Raw genomic sequence first — 13,548 nt, 5'->3', positions numbered from 1 at the left:
TTTTTTGCCCAAATAATTGTTAGTCTCTGAGGTGCCACAAGGGACTCCTCGTTTTTTCTTTGAGTAATTGTCCCTATGAGTGCTCCACTACAGATGTGTCCTGCATCCGTGCACTGCTGATCGGAGAACTTTGGTAGTAGTCCTGCCCATGCATGTGTTGTGGCCAGTGGGGAACAATGCTAGCCATGCGCAGGCAATCCCTCCTCCCTTCCTTCTCCACTGCGCCTGGCTAGAGACAGAGCTAGAGCTGTCCGTTTGCAGATCATTAGTTCTCTTAGAATTGTTAATTTTAGCTTCCTTTGAAGCCCTTTTTATCTTTCTTTGCATTGTTTACTTTTTATTTTGGCTGTTGCCTTTAAAAAAAGAAAGGGACTTTGTCAACCCCCTGTTGGGGGGATCCCCCTACCCCATAGGGATATGCCCAGAGAGCCGGGCTTCAAAAAGTGTCTCAGTTGCAATGAATCTATCCCACTGACTGACTGACACATTTGCAGTGCATCCGCTACCTGGGAGAGAAACAGAAGTGTGGCTTGTGTCAGCAACTGAAGCCCAGATCAAGGAAAAACAGAGAACTGAGGCTCAAACTCCTGCTCATCGAGTCAGCCCTTCAACCTCTAGAGTCCTGGTTTGAGCCATCGCCACAGCCCTCCACTCTGAAGGGAGGTGAGCTCAGAGAGATGGCTGCGAGCCATTCATGTAAGGCCTCTAAGAAAAGGTCCATGAGTCCCCATAGCGAGCCCCGATCAAGCTGAAAACAATCCTCACCTCAATCAATCAGTATCATCAGTACTGACAGCACCAAAGCCATTGAAATCTGGTATCCAGGGCATGTGCTTTACTGAACTGACAGGGCAAGTCGGAATGCCTAAGGAGTCGATGGGCACAGGCAAAGAAGCATTGTTACCGCCAGGACATGAGAAATGTAGAATATCCGCCCTGGGGAAGGCTCCATCTGTACGGTCATCAACGTTAATACTGCCGACAATACACCAGGCATTGACGGACCCTGCTGTCAGGTCCACATCTCTAACACTACCGGTGCAAGCCTCTTGGCACCAACAGCCTCTGCCAGTACCAAGGCCCTCTGCACTGACAGATTTCTAGTGCATGACGGATCTTTCAGTGTCCAACATACTGGACTCTCCTCTGCTCAGTAATGGGCCCCTGGTGCCAAATTCACACAGAGCCCTTGACTCACTGACAGCTTCCTGCCACACACTGCCCTTTTCATTGTTGGAATCAGTATGTGAGCTAGCTTCCCACTCTCGTCTCATCTGTCATACAGAGCCCAGTTTCATTATGGACACTAGGCATATCACCCCTCTGACCTGCAGCCCCACTGGTTTGGGCAACTGTGGTACCAATCACTGAGCCCCTTCCCATCTCAGTGGTCATACTGGGATCCCTGGCAGGCCCAAAGGCAACAGGCCTCCATCGCTGCTAGTGTGGCCTACCCACAGCCAAGGAAGTACCCTCCTTCAGCCATTGCCTCAAGGACCTCTGAACTCCCTGAGCAGGCAAGAGAGGAACCGGAGCTGAAGTTGAGAAGGAAGTCTTTTCTCCAGTCCACTTCTTGTCATTATCACCAGACAAGATGATGATGCCTCCTCCACCATATATGGAGGATTACTTTAAACTGTTCTAGGGCTTGGGCACAGAGGATGGCAGAGGCACTCCACATATCTTTACAAGAGGTATCTGAGTCACAACACAAACTGGTGGACATTCTACATTTCTCCACCTCCTCCAGAGTGGCCCTCCCTATTAATAAGGCTCTACTGGATCCTGCCAGGGTGATGTGGCAGACCCCCGCGTCCATCCCACCAACTTATAAGAGGGCAGACAAGATGTGTGCCAGCAAAGGACATGGAATTCCTGTTCTCACACTTGCCTCCCAATTCAATCATTTTGGATGTGATTAACTCTAAAAGCCACCAACACCACTTTAAGTCCACCGCTTATCACTGGGTGGCAGGAAGGCCTCCTCAGCCACCCTCTAATTCATAGTGCTGAACTATCAAGCCTTGTGGGCTAAACACGACTATCAGAACTACGTGAAGCTTAATTCTTTTATTGAACAGCTCCCCAATTCTCTTGAGGACTAATTTAAAGCCTTGGTTAATGAACACGAGCTGGTGGCAAAACGATCACTCCAGTCTGCACTTGGTGCAGCTGACACAGCAGCATGATCTATTTCAGCTGCCACTGTGATGAGATGGGCCTCCTGGCTTCATCTGTTTGGCTTCCTCAAGGAGGTCCAAATGATGGTGGAGGACCTCCCCTTTGAGGGGACGAAATTATTTGCTGAAAAGACTGTTGCCTCTCTCCACACTCTTTGATCTTTGGTATCTATACACCTGGGTACAAAAGAAGGCACAGGACTCAGCCACCATTCAAACCTTACTCACCATACTCAGCTCAGTTCTCATCCCAGTTTCCATCTCAGTATACCCAGAGATTGTATGAACCTCAGAGGAAGAGGCCCAGGTTCTCCAGATGAAAGACATCGGGATCTCAGCAAACTTCCTTTTAGCCCTCTACCTCAAAGAGACACTTTTGACAGGGTAGTCGAGGTACCTGGAGAACACTCACCTCATTTCACACTAGGAAACCCCACCCATCCTTTCAGAGATAGTCTTGCCCCGTTCGGCAGCATCTGGGAATAGGTAACCTCTGACAAACGGGTGTTGGAGATCATCTGAGATGGATACTCCGTCCATTTCTGCCCCCTCCCAAACACTTTTCCCAGTCCCTCTTCAGGGACCCTTCTCATGAGAGCCTGGTGCTTAGGAGATAAACCACCTCCTCAGCATATGAGCCATAGAACCAGTGCCTGCACATCTAAGGGACAGAGGTTTCTATTCTCATTACTTCCTGATACTGAAGAAAAAAGGATGTTGAAGACCTATATTGGACCTCAGAGCGCTCAACAAGTTTATTAGGGCTCAGAAGTTCAAGATCATTCCAATGGTAGGAAAAGGAGACTAGTTCTCAGCCCTCGACCTCCAAGATGCTTATTTTCACATTGCAGTTATACCGAGCCACAGACATTACCCTCAGGTTCATGCTGGACCAAAACCACTACCAATACTGAGCACTCCCTTTTGGCCTCTCCTCGGTCCCCAGAGTATTCTCCAAGGTCCTCTCAGTGGCGGCCCACTTATGCTCTCAAAGCATCATGGTTTATCCTTATATGTACGATTGCCTTCTCTGGGCAGAGTCCTTCATAAGGGCCTAGCAAGTCACTCAGACCACACTGGATCTGTTTCAGAATCTGGGCCTACAGATCAATGAACAAAAATTGACATTAACAGCAGAACAGAGGCTAGAATTCATAGGAGCCGACCTCAGCTCCATTCAGGCAAAGGTGCTCCTCCCACATTAAAAATTCCTAGTCTCTCCTCGTTGATAGAGACAGTACAATTCAGTCCTCATATTTCAGCCAGACAGTGCCTCCAACTCCTGGGACACATGGCCATGGGCACATAGATTATCGCTCGTGCCAGACTATGTATGAGATGCCTCCAAGAATGGGTTGGTTTGGTTTACAGGCTGAACGGAGACAACATAAGCAAATTGCTATCGATGCCCACCAGAGGCAAGCAATCCTTGGAACGGTGGAGGGACCCTGTGAACATCTCTATAGGAATCCCACTTGTTCAGTCTTCCCTGGCTCTGCTTCTGACCACCAGTGCATCCCTCATAGGATGGAGTGCGCATCTCAGTGGTCTCACAATACAGGGCAAATAGTCTTCAGCCGAGAGATGCCTCCACCTCAACCTACTCGAACTCAGAGAGGTCAGAAGCGTGTGAGCTCACTTCCTCCCACTGATCAAAGATACGCACACAAGAGTCATGACAGACAATATGGCCTGATGTATTGCATAAGCAGCAAAGAGTCCTGTGGCACTTTATAGACTAACAGATGTACTGGAGCATGAGCTTTCGTGGGTGAATACCCACTTTGTTGGATTCATGCAGTGGAAATTTCCAGGGGCAGGTATATATATATGCAAGCAAGAAACAGGCTGGAGATAACGAGGTTAGTTCAATCAGGGAGGATGAGGCCCTCTTCTAGCAGTTGAGGTGTGAAAACCAAGGGAGCAGAAACTGCTTTTGCAGTTGGCTAGCCATTCACTGTCTTAGTTTAATCCTGAGCTGCTGATGTCAAATTTGCAGATGAACTGGAGCTCAGCAGTTTCTTTTTGACGTCTGGTCCTGAAGTTTTTTTGCTGCAGGATGGCTACCTTTAAATCTGCTACTGAGGTGTTCTCCTACAGGTTTTTGTATATTACATAAACCATCAGGGAGGTGCCAGGTCTCATTCCCTGTGTGTAGAAGCACTAAAACTATGAAACTGGTGCATCTCCCACAATATCTTAATATCAGCAGCCTACTTACTGGGAATATACAATACGATGGGGGACAGTCTCAGCCGCAAATTCCCATATGACCACAAATGGGAAATACGTTGTGGAATACCACTAAATCTATTCCAGCAATGGGGCACATTGATGTTAAAGCTGTTCACTACTTACCAGAACAAGAAATGACCACAGTGCTGTTCCAGACTGGGGATTGGACAACACTCCATGGGAGATGCCCTCCTCCCTCCATTGGGCAAGGGCCTTCTTTATACCTTCCCCCATTCCCTCTAATAGTTAAAGTCCTGTTGACAGTGAAAATAGAATGTGTGAACATCATACTGATTGCTCCCACCTGGCCCAAACAGATGTGGTACCCTTACCTGTCACAGCTGGCACTATGTCCACTAATGACTCTTCCAATCACTTCTTACCTTCTGTTCCAGAATGAGAGGTGCATTTTTCATCCTACGTGCGGATTTGATGGCTCAGAACATGGCTCTTTCATGGTTCCAGCACATAGAGATAGAGACGCTCTGAGGTGGTACAGGAGGTGTTGTTGCATAGTAGGAAAGGAGCTACTCGCCATACCTATCTACAAAAATGGAAGAGATTCCAAATCTGGTTCCAGCCCAAAGTTATCATCCCTAATACATCCATCCCGTGGTGATCCTAGACGACCTGTCGACTCTCAAGAAATCAAGACTCTTATCAGTTCACTGAAAGGTCATCTAGCAGCAGTTGCAACCTTCCATCAGCAGGCAGAAGGATACTCAATTTCCTCACATCCAACTACAAAGAGCTTTCTCACCTCTTCCCACCACCCAGGCTTCCCACGCCTCCGTGGGATCTCAACCTAATATTAAAAGGTCTGACAAGGCCACCATTTGAACCTGTGGCCACTTGTTAATTAACTCACCTTTCCATGAAGACCGAATTCCTCATCGCCATCACCCTTGCAAGGAGGACTGGGGAAATAGTGGTTCTGATGGCGCATCCTCTTTTACTGTGTTCTTCCTGACAAGGTCGTACTTAGACCACACCCGAAGTTCATTCCCAAGCTGACTTCCACATTTCACTTCAATCATTTTATTCACCTTCCAGCCTTTTATTCCAAAGCTCATCAGGATAATAGTGAAGCCATCCTCCATACGCTTGATGTGAGGAGAGCCTTGGCCTTCTGTTTGGACAGGACAAGAGTCTTCAGAAAATCTCAGAGACTCTTCCTCTCCATTGCAAATAGGTCAAAAGGTACAGTGATTTCAGCTGAGACTCTCCAAGTGTATCTCAAGCTGTATTAAACTCTGTTATGAATTGTGTAATGTAACACCCCCATCTTCAATATGCACTCCTCCTAGGAGGTCTATCTCCTCCTCCAGCATCTTTCTCCAAGGGTATCCCTATATCAGAAATCTGCAGGGCATCTACTTGGGCATCTGAACATACCTTTGCAGAATACTGTGCCATCCTGGGGGATTTGGCTGCAGATGCCAAATTCAGCGCCACAGTACTATCATCCATATCAGACTCAGCTCCGAAGTCCCAGCCTCCAGTGGTGGGCACTGCTCGGGAGTCACCTACAGTGGAGCACACATAGGGACACTACTCAAAGAAGAAGGAGACTCACCTTGTGCAATAACATTATGTCTCTGTGGGTGCTCCAGGACTCTGCTTCAGAGTTCTAGTTGATTGTGCGGGTTAGCGAAGGAACTGAGGAAGGATTGCCTGCACACACTGGCTAGACTTGTGGCAGCAGGGAGCAGCACATGTGCGGAGGGAACGGACTGCTACCAAGTTCTCGATCAACAGCGCTGGAACGCCAGCCACATCTACAGTGGAGCACCAATAGGGGCGCCCATCTTGAAGAACCATCATACTGTACACGGCCACTTCTTCTTTTGCAATTATTAACATCTTTTCTCTGAACAAATAGACTTTTCTTACAGTTTACCAAGGGAAATTCGGTAATTTCAAAGCACCGCTGTCTATGGTCTTAGTGAACCCAAGTATGTGTTTAAATGTAAATATTTTCACACAAGTATACTTTGAATACAGCTCTGGGACAGCAGAGGTTTATTCATTATCCTGAAAGTGAGGATTTTGTAGACCTACTTGACAAAATTTTGTCCTAAGATTTTTGCATTTGGACGGCTTCTGAAAACTGGTTTTTAAAAAAGTCAAAAATTTAAGCTAACAAAGGTTAAAATATGTAGCTTTCTCCATTTTGTCATGTCCTTTAAATATGCTCTGAGATATGTCTGTTCAGATTCCTGCTTCTAGGAGCAGTAGTATAGCTGGGGCTGGTACCATCTATTATTATTTGCTTGATGCTTGCCATTATAAAACCCTGTTTTCAGTTGCTTATAACATTACTGAACTTCATCTGTTTGGGCTGAAATTTTCCTTGCTGGTTATCTGCCTCAGGTTGAATTGTTTTGGAAAATTTCAGCCAAAATAGTTCAGCCATTTCTGAGAACCAGGCTAGTGAAAAATGTTTTCCCCATGTTTTTCATTCTCATTCTTTGAGAAGCTCTAGTAACCCCACGCTGTGCAGTAGGGACTTTAAATTTGGCAGGAGGGTGGCCTTTGTGTCAGAGGTATGACTTTTGCTATTCCCAAGAAAATCCACCCCATTTGCCCAAGTAATAGACCTTTCCAACAAGTTTATTTGAAAAACTGCAATTTACAAATGCTCACTAGATTTGCTTGAGGTTTTTTGCTACAAACTGAAAATTCTATCTGAACTGACTGGCTCGACAAAGAGACTTGGATGAGACGTTTGAGGGGTGGAGACTAGGACTGGCTAAGTAAAGAAAATAGGACTAGAATGAGGAGCCAGGGTGGGAAATAGAGACAACTGGGATAGATTGGAAGGGACAGGTCAGAATAGGTCAAGCTTGAGAGCAGACGGAAGAGTCAGTGCCCACATGATCAGTGATTCTCAACCAGGGGCACACAAAGGTTTTCAAGTGGGTACATCAATTCATCTAGATATTTGCCTAGTTTTACAACAGGCTACATAAAAAGCACTAGCGAAGTCCATACAAACTAAAATTTCATGCAGACAATGACTTGTTTATACTGCTCTATATACTATACACTGAAATGTAAGTACAATATTATATTCCAGTTGATTTATTTTGTAATTATATGGTAAAAATGAGAACGTAAGCAATTTGTCAGTAACAGTGTGCTGTGACACTTTTGTATTTTTATGTCTGATTTTGTGAGCAAGTAGTTTTTAAGTGAGGTGAAACTTGGGGGTACGCAAGACAAATCAAACTCCTGAAAGGGCAGCAGTACTCTGGAAAGGTCAAGAGCCACTGCACTAGAGAATACTCTCCCTGTTTAAACCTAGGAAATCACACAAAGACACCTACATTAAAAGAACATTAAGGTTGTAAAGTCAAACATTCAAAAGTTAGTAAAAGCCAGAATTAAGGTTACGTAAGCAACCTTAATTTGGTCATTTCATGCATATGCATTATGATAGTCTTTAATTACATGAATACATGCTATTTTTTCCACAGGACCCCTGCCTCATTCAATGCATGGGGTGGACCTGCTCTGTGGATGAATTAGGACTGTGTAGTTAAAGAGGCTGTTGTCTGTAGGAGCCTCCTTCATTTGTTGCAGCAGCTGGAAGGTGTGTGTATGTGAATGAGGCAGAGGATGGTAGTAAGAGAAAGAATGATCTTGTGGTTAAGGCAGTTGAATGCTGACAGGAATAACTGGATTCTATCCCTGCCTCTGCTGCATAGTTCCTATGTGACACTGGGCAAGTCACTTAAATCACTTTTCACAGATGGTCTTTAATTGTGTGTTACTCATTTTCTGAATGCCTGTCTCAAGACCAATGGGTCTGATTTGCCGAAGTGCTGAGCACTCCCAGATGCCACTGAAGCCAGTGGGAACCTTGCTTTGAACATACGAGTGCTGTATAGTGCTGTATAATACTAAGCACTCTGAAAATCAGGTCCTATCTTGGAAAACATTTCTCTTGAATAAATATAGTTTTGCAATACATTCACTCCTTGTCTCTGATTATAAAAGTAGACCCAGTATATCCTTGCAGGTAGGCAACTTCAAAAACAGTAATGTCTCAAATTAGCCACCCAAAATTAGTGGCCACTTTTGTCCTTATTCTCTGTGCCTAAACCCCCATCTGTAAATTGGGGATAATACCCCATCATCTCATAGGGAAGTTTTGAAGATAGTTAGTTCTAATATGTTGAACACCACAGAAAAGCCCATGAGGAAGTTTATAATTCTGTCTTCAAAGCGAGGTTTGACTAATGTGCAGTAAACAAAGCATGGAACCACCCTTTGAAAAAGGAAAAAAAAAACAAAATATTGAATAGCTGCTCATTAAGCATAGTCCATTCTATACACTGAATGAGGCAAGGATCTTGTGGGGACAGATTAGTATATGCTCATGTAATTAAAGACTATATATGCATAAAAAGCCTGAATTAAGATTGCACAGGCAACCTTTAATTCTGGCACTTCCTAACCTTTTGCAGTGCTTGACCATGCAACCTTGATAATGTTCTTTTAATGTAGTTTTTTGTGTGTAACAGATTGTGACCAGGTTTTCTCCGTGGCATCCGCTCATTCCTCAACTGGGCAGGTCTCATCTGGTAGGTTACTGTTTCTTGCAAGGTCATGGTACTTAGGCCCTCTGCCCAAAGCACACTTCAGTCCTATACAGAATGGAAAACCACAGTTCCAAACAGGGTTGTCTGACGAGTCTTTGATGGGACCCTGCCCTTCTATCCCGGATTTAACTTCAAATAGTCTCGCTTCAGCTGATCCCCCAAGGTCTAGTCATCCCTTCTAGCAGGTCTTGTCCAGATGGCAAACTAGCTCAGGCTTCTCTTACATCAGAAGTAGAACACTGCTCTCCTTCCTGAGCAGCCCTGAACTGAGCTAGGTCTCTCCTCTCCCCTGCAGGTGTAGCGGGGCCAGGCCAATTAGGTCCACAGGCTCGCCAGTGTGGGGCCTTATCTGCACATAGATAGTTTATTGAATTATTTTCAGTTTCCCCAGAAGTAATGTAGCAGGAGGATGTTCTTGGTAATGATGCAAGTAATTATTTTGTCATAGCAAATACAAGTTTTAATCAAATAATCTGTTAGTTTATGAACCAAAAGAGTTAATGTCCTTGTTAATCAACTGTATGCTTAAATCAGAAGTCCCAAAGTGTGGGGCCTGCCCACCTAGGTTGCATGGCGGGTCTTTCGGGGAGGAGGGGCACACGACGGATCCAGGCCAGACCCCCGGGGCAGGAAGGGAGCACCACCCAGCCCCTCCCCACCCATGGCTGTTCCAGTCCCATCCCCAGCCATGGTCCAGCTCCGCCCCCGGCTGGGGGCCTGGCTGTGGATCTGGCAGTGGCTCTGCTCCCTCCCCAGCCTTAGCCCCTGGCCGCGGCTCTGTTCCCACCTGGGGCCGAGGCTAGGGGCGGGAGCAGAGCTGCAGCTCGGTCCCTGGCCCCTCTGTTGGCCCCCTTACCCCTGTCTGCGTCCCCCTCCCAGCCATGCCTGGCTCTGGGGGAGGGGGCATTAATAAGGGTAAGGGAGGGCACGGCCTTCAAAAATTTGGAGGCTGCTGGCTTAAATCTGGAGGAGCTCTGATCTATGAGTCCCAGTGCAAAACCCAAAGAATACTCTTGTTTTTTAAACATATTTGTTATAGATATTTCTCTGCTGCTGCTACTACTCCACTAAAAGTTGTGTGAGGCAGTGGAAAGGGGTAGCAGTTTTTTTGGTTCCTTTATAGGACCTCCCTATGTTTTTTGGTGGTATATCCAGCCTGCTGCCCACCTATGATGGGTTTTTCCCTTTTGCCATTGACTGTTTTCACCCACAGTCTCTGGCCTCTCTCCAGCAACCTTATGCCTGTCTCAGCCTGTACTCTCTGTACCCACCCACACACCAGTTTTTTGATTCCTCATGTCATCTGGTGACACCATTTTCCCCCTGCTGGCCAGAAGTGGAGCTGATCTTGCAGCTTTAAATACAATCTGATGTCCTGCTGAAGCCACTGAGGCCATGTCTACATCTAAAATTTTGCAGCACTGGTTGTTACAGCTGTATTAGTACAGCTGTATAGGGCCAGCGCTGCAGAGTGGCCACACTTACAGCAACCAGCGCTGCAAGTGGTGTTAGATGTGGCCACACTGCAGCGCTGTTGGGCGGCTTCAAGGGGGGTTCCGTGAACGCGAGAGCAAACCGGGAAAGGAGACCCGCTTCACCGCGGTTTGCTCTCGCGTTCCCGGAGCCACCGAGCAAACCGCAGGGAAGGAGACCTGCTTGCTCGGGGTTCCGGGAACGCGAGAGCAAGCCGGGGAAGGAGACCAGCTTCGCCGCGGTTTGCTCTCGCGTTCCCGGAGCCACCCAGCAAACCGCAGGGAAGGAGACCTGCTTGCTCGGGGTTCCGGGAACGAGAGAGCAAACCGGGGAAGGAGACCCGCTTCGCCGCGGTTTGCTCTCGCGTTCCCGGAGCCACCCAGCAAACCGCAGGGAAGGAGACTGCTTGCTCGGGTTCCGGGAACGCGAGAGCAAACCGGGGACGGAGACCCGCTTCGCCGCGGTTTGCTCTCGCGTTCCCCGAACCACCCTGCAAACCGCAGGGAAGGAGACCTGCTTGCTCGGGGTTCGGGGAACGCGGAGAGCAAGCTGGGGAAGGAGACCAGCTTGATTACCAGAGGCTTCCTCCTTCCACGGAGGTCAAGAAAAGCGCTGGTAAGTGTTTACATTGGATTACCAGCGCTGGATCACCAGCGCTGGATCCTCTACACCCGAGACAAAACGGGAGTACGGCCAGCGCTGCAAACAGGGAGTTGCAGCGCTGGTGATGCCCTGCAGATGTGTACACCTTCAAAGTTGCAGCGCTGTAACTCCCTCACCAGCGCTGCAACTTTCTGATGTAGACAAGCCCTGAGACTGCAAATGGGGAGCAAGGATCTGAACTTTGGCTGGTTGCTTGTCTCAGTGCTTGATCCTAACAGTCACTGTTCTTAAAATAATAATAATAATTAATAATAAAGTGCTGGGAGTAGATCAGGAGAAATAAATCGGTACTATTAAATGTGCTCTATACAGTTACCTTTTTTAGAAATATTTTATTTTGTAGTTTTCTTAGAAAGCTTTCAATGTTAGTAAAGAGGATTCTACAGGATGGTGTTAGTATATAACACTGTAAGATTTTTTTAGTAAAATATGAATTTAATGCAACTGCAGAATTTGAAAATAGCCTGTATCTTAAACAATATACTTTGTTTCCATATTACATAGGAACACCACAAAAGATCAATCCCAAAAGATACTTGGAATCTTCTGTTAGACTTTGGAAATATGATTGCAGATGATATGTCAAACTATGATGAAGAAGGTAATTAATATGTATTTTAAAAAATTGAATTTAGCAAAATTGAAATAATACTGTGAATAAACTCCAAAACACAACTTATACCCCATGTTTTAAAATGTATACTTTCGGGAACAGAGCTGCAAATATACTAGATCATATTTATTGCCAAGAATGTTGCCTGTAAGTAGGCTGAACAGGATTTTGCTTTAATATGCAGATGAAAGTAAGCGGTCCTTAACTGCATTGGTACTGTACGTGCTATCTAACATGTTATGTTACAGAAGCCATAATAATAATGTGTATTCTCATACAAAAATCCTTATTGGCTTTAAATAAGGCTACTAAACTTAGAAAAATATCTACACAAAATAGCTTTTTAATAGCGTATAGAAGTCTGGAAGTGAAAATTAAGTTTATGACAGTATTTGTTAGTTCATAATCTATGTAAATATCTAATAATAAAAACGAAACCTTCTAGTAAAAAATATTAAGGACAAATCTGCATTTTTGTATTCTCACTAACATATATTATACTGTGGCCCCAAATCTACAAACACGTACACATGTTGAGTATCTTTATGTATGTGAATAGTTCCCATTATATGAATGTCTCTAACAGGAGTACCATAATCTTGCTTTCAGCTCAAGTTTATTATAAACATCTCATAATATGAATTATGATACAACATGCAAATAGTTTTCACTCAGAGTATAGCTCAGAGAGAACATGCTTTAATGTTTTCTTTTATTAGCTAGGCATGTTTTCTTTGTGAAAGATTGTCCATGCCATCACCTTGTTATATCCAGTTCAATGACTAAGATATAGATCATGCTGTGAAGTTGATATCCCTTGTTTTTAAAGACTAAATAGATTTATTTTAAGTTTTATGACTTTTTACATTGTTTGACTTCTCTTTAGGAGCATGGCCTGTTCTCATAGATGATTTTGTAGAATATGCACGACCAGTAGTCACAGGAGTAAAGCGTAAAACCTCCTAACCACAGACACTTCCAAATGGACTAAGTTTGCAGTCTGAACTCTATCAGGTAATGAAGATGTTTTCGCCAATAACTGTGCACACCGTCACTGGTTTCAATGCCACTGACAAAACTTGAAATAGCTCCTAAAGAAAATGATGGCTGACACATGGACACAGCAAGAAGAAACTCAAGATATCTTGAGGATATTGGCTGTTCATAGGATATTGGCTGTTCATAGGATATTGGCTTCAATTATTGTGCTGGTTGTATCATATAGGATGTAGATTTTGCATGATTTTATACTTTGGGGAAGTTTAACTAGAGGCCATTTTAAAGTTTTGACAGTACGGCATGCCACTGAGTTCATGATCCAAGATGAACACCAGCAGTTGCATAATTAAAACTGTATTATATTGTACTTATATTAAAAGCAGTATTTGTGGTATATAAATTAAATCCCTAAATAAAACTTATGTAGTATGTTGTATTTTTATACAAGTCAGCTCTGTGTAAGTTTCTGCCGTAATATAAACTTGTAACAAAACACTTACTGACACTTTTTTCTTGGTGCCAGGATTCTAGATTTATATTTTTAAGCTCTCAAACATGTACAGACCATGTCTGGTTTTTTTTTTCCCTTTGTAAGATTAACTTCTTCATCACAGTGTTCACCTGATGTGTGTGTGGTTATGTTTGCTGTCAATATCATTGCTGCACAAGGACTGCTCTACATTGTTTTGACTCGAAGACTGGTTTGAATATGATTATTTACAGTGTTGATTAGTCATTTTTTACTTTTTTTTAAATAGACTCTTAAACAACCAAAGAC

The 13,548-nt window shown here is 44.7% G+C and overlaps 1 protein-coding gene across 1 annotated transcript in view; it reads left to right on the top strand.

Annotated features, from left to right (window-relative positions):
- Positions 1–13,265, top strand: part of DCUN1D2 (defective in cullin neddylation 1 domain containing 2) — a 59,631-nt gene extending 46,366 nt beyond the window's left edge. The window contains 2 exon segments of the mRNA XM_030569073.1: positions 11,663–11,759; positions 12,658–13,265. Coding sequence (XP_030424933.1) covers positions 11,663–11,759; positions 12,658–12,737 — 177 coding nt within the window. The 3' untranslated portion in view covers positions 12,738–13,265.
- The last annotated feature ends 283 nt before the right edge of the window (positions 13,266–13,548 follow it).

This window comes from Gopherus evgoodei, chromosome 1 (genome assembly GCF_007399415.2).
Source record: "Gopherus evgoodei ecotype Sinaloan lineage chromosome 1, rGopEvg1_v1.p, whole genome shotgun sequence".
NCBI classification, from domain to species: domain Eukaryota; kingdom Metazoa; phylum Chordata; order Testudines; family Testudinidae; genus Gopherus; species Gopherus evgoodei.
This window is presented reverse-complemented; position numbering and strand designations above follow the sequence as displayed.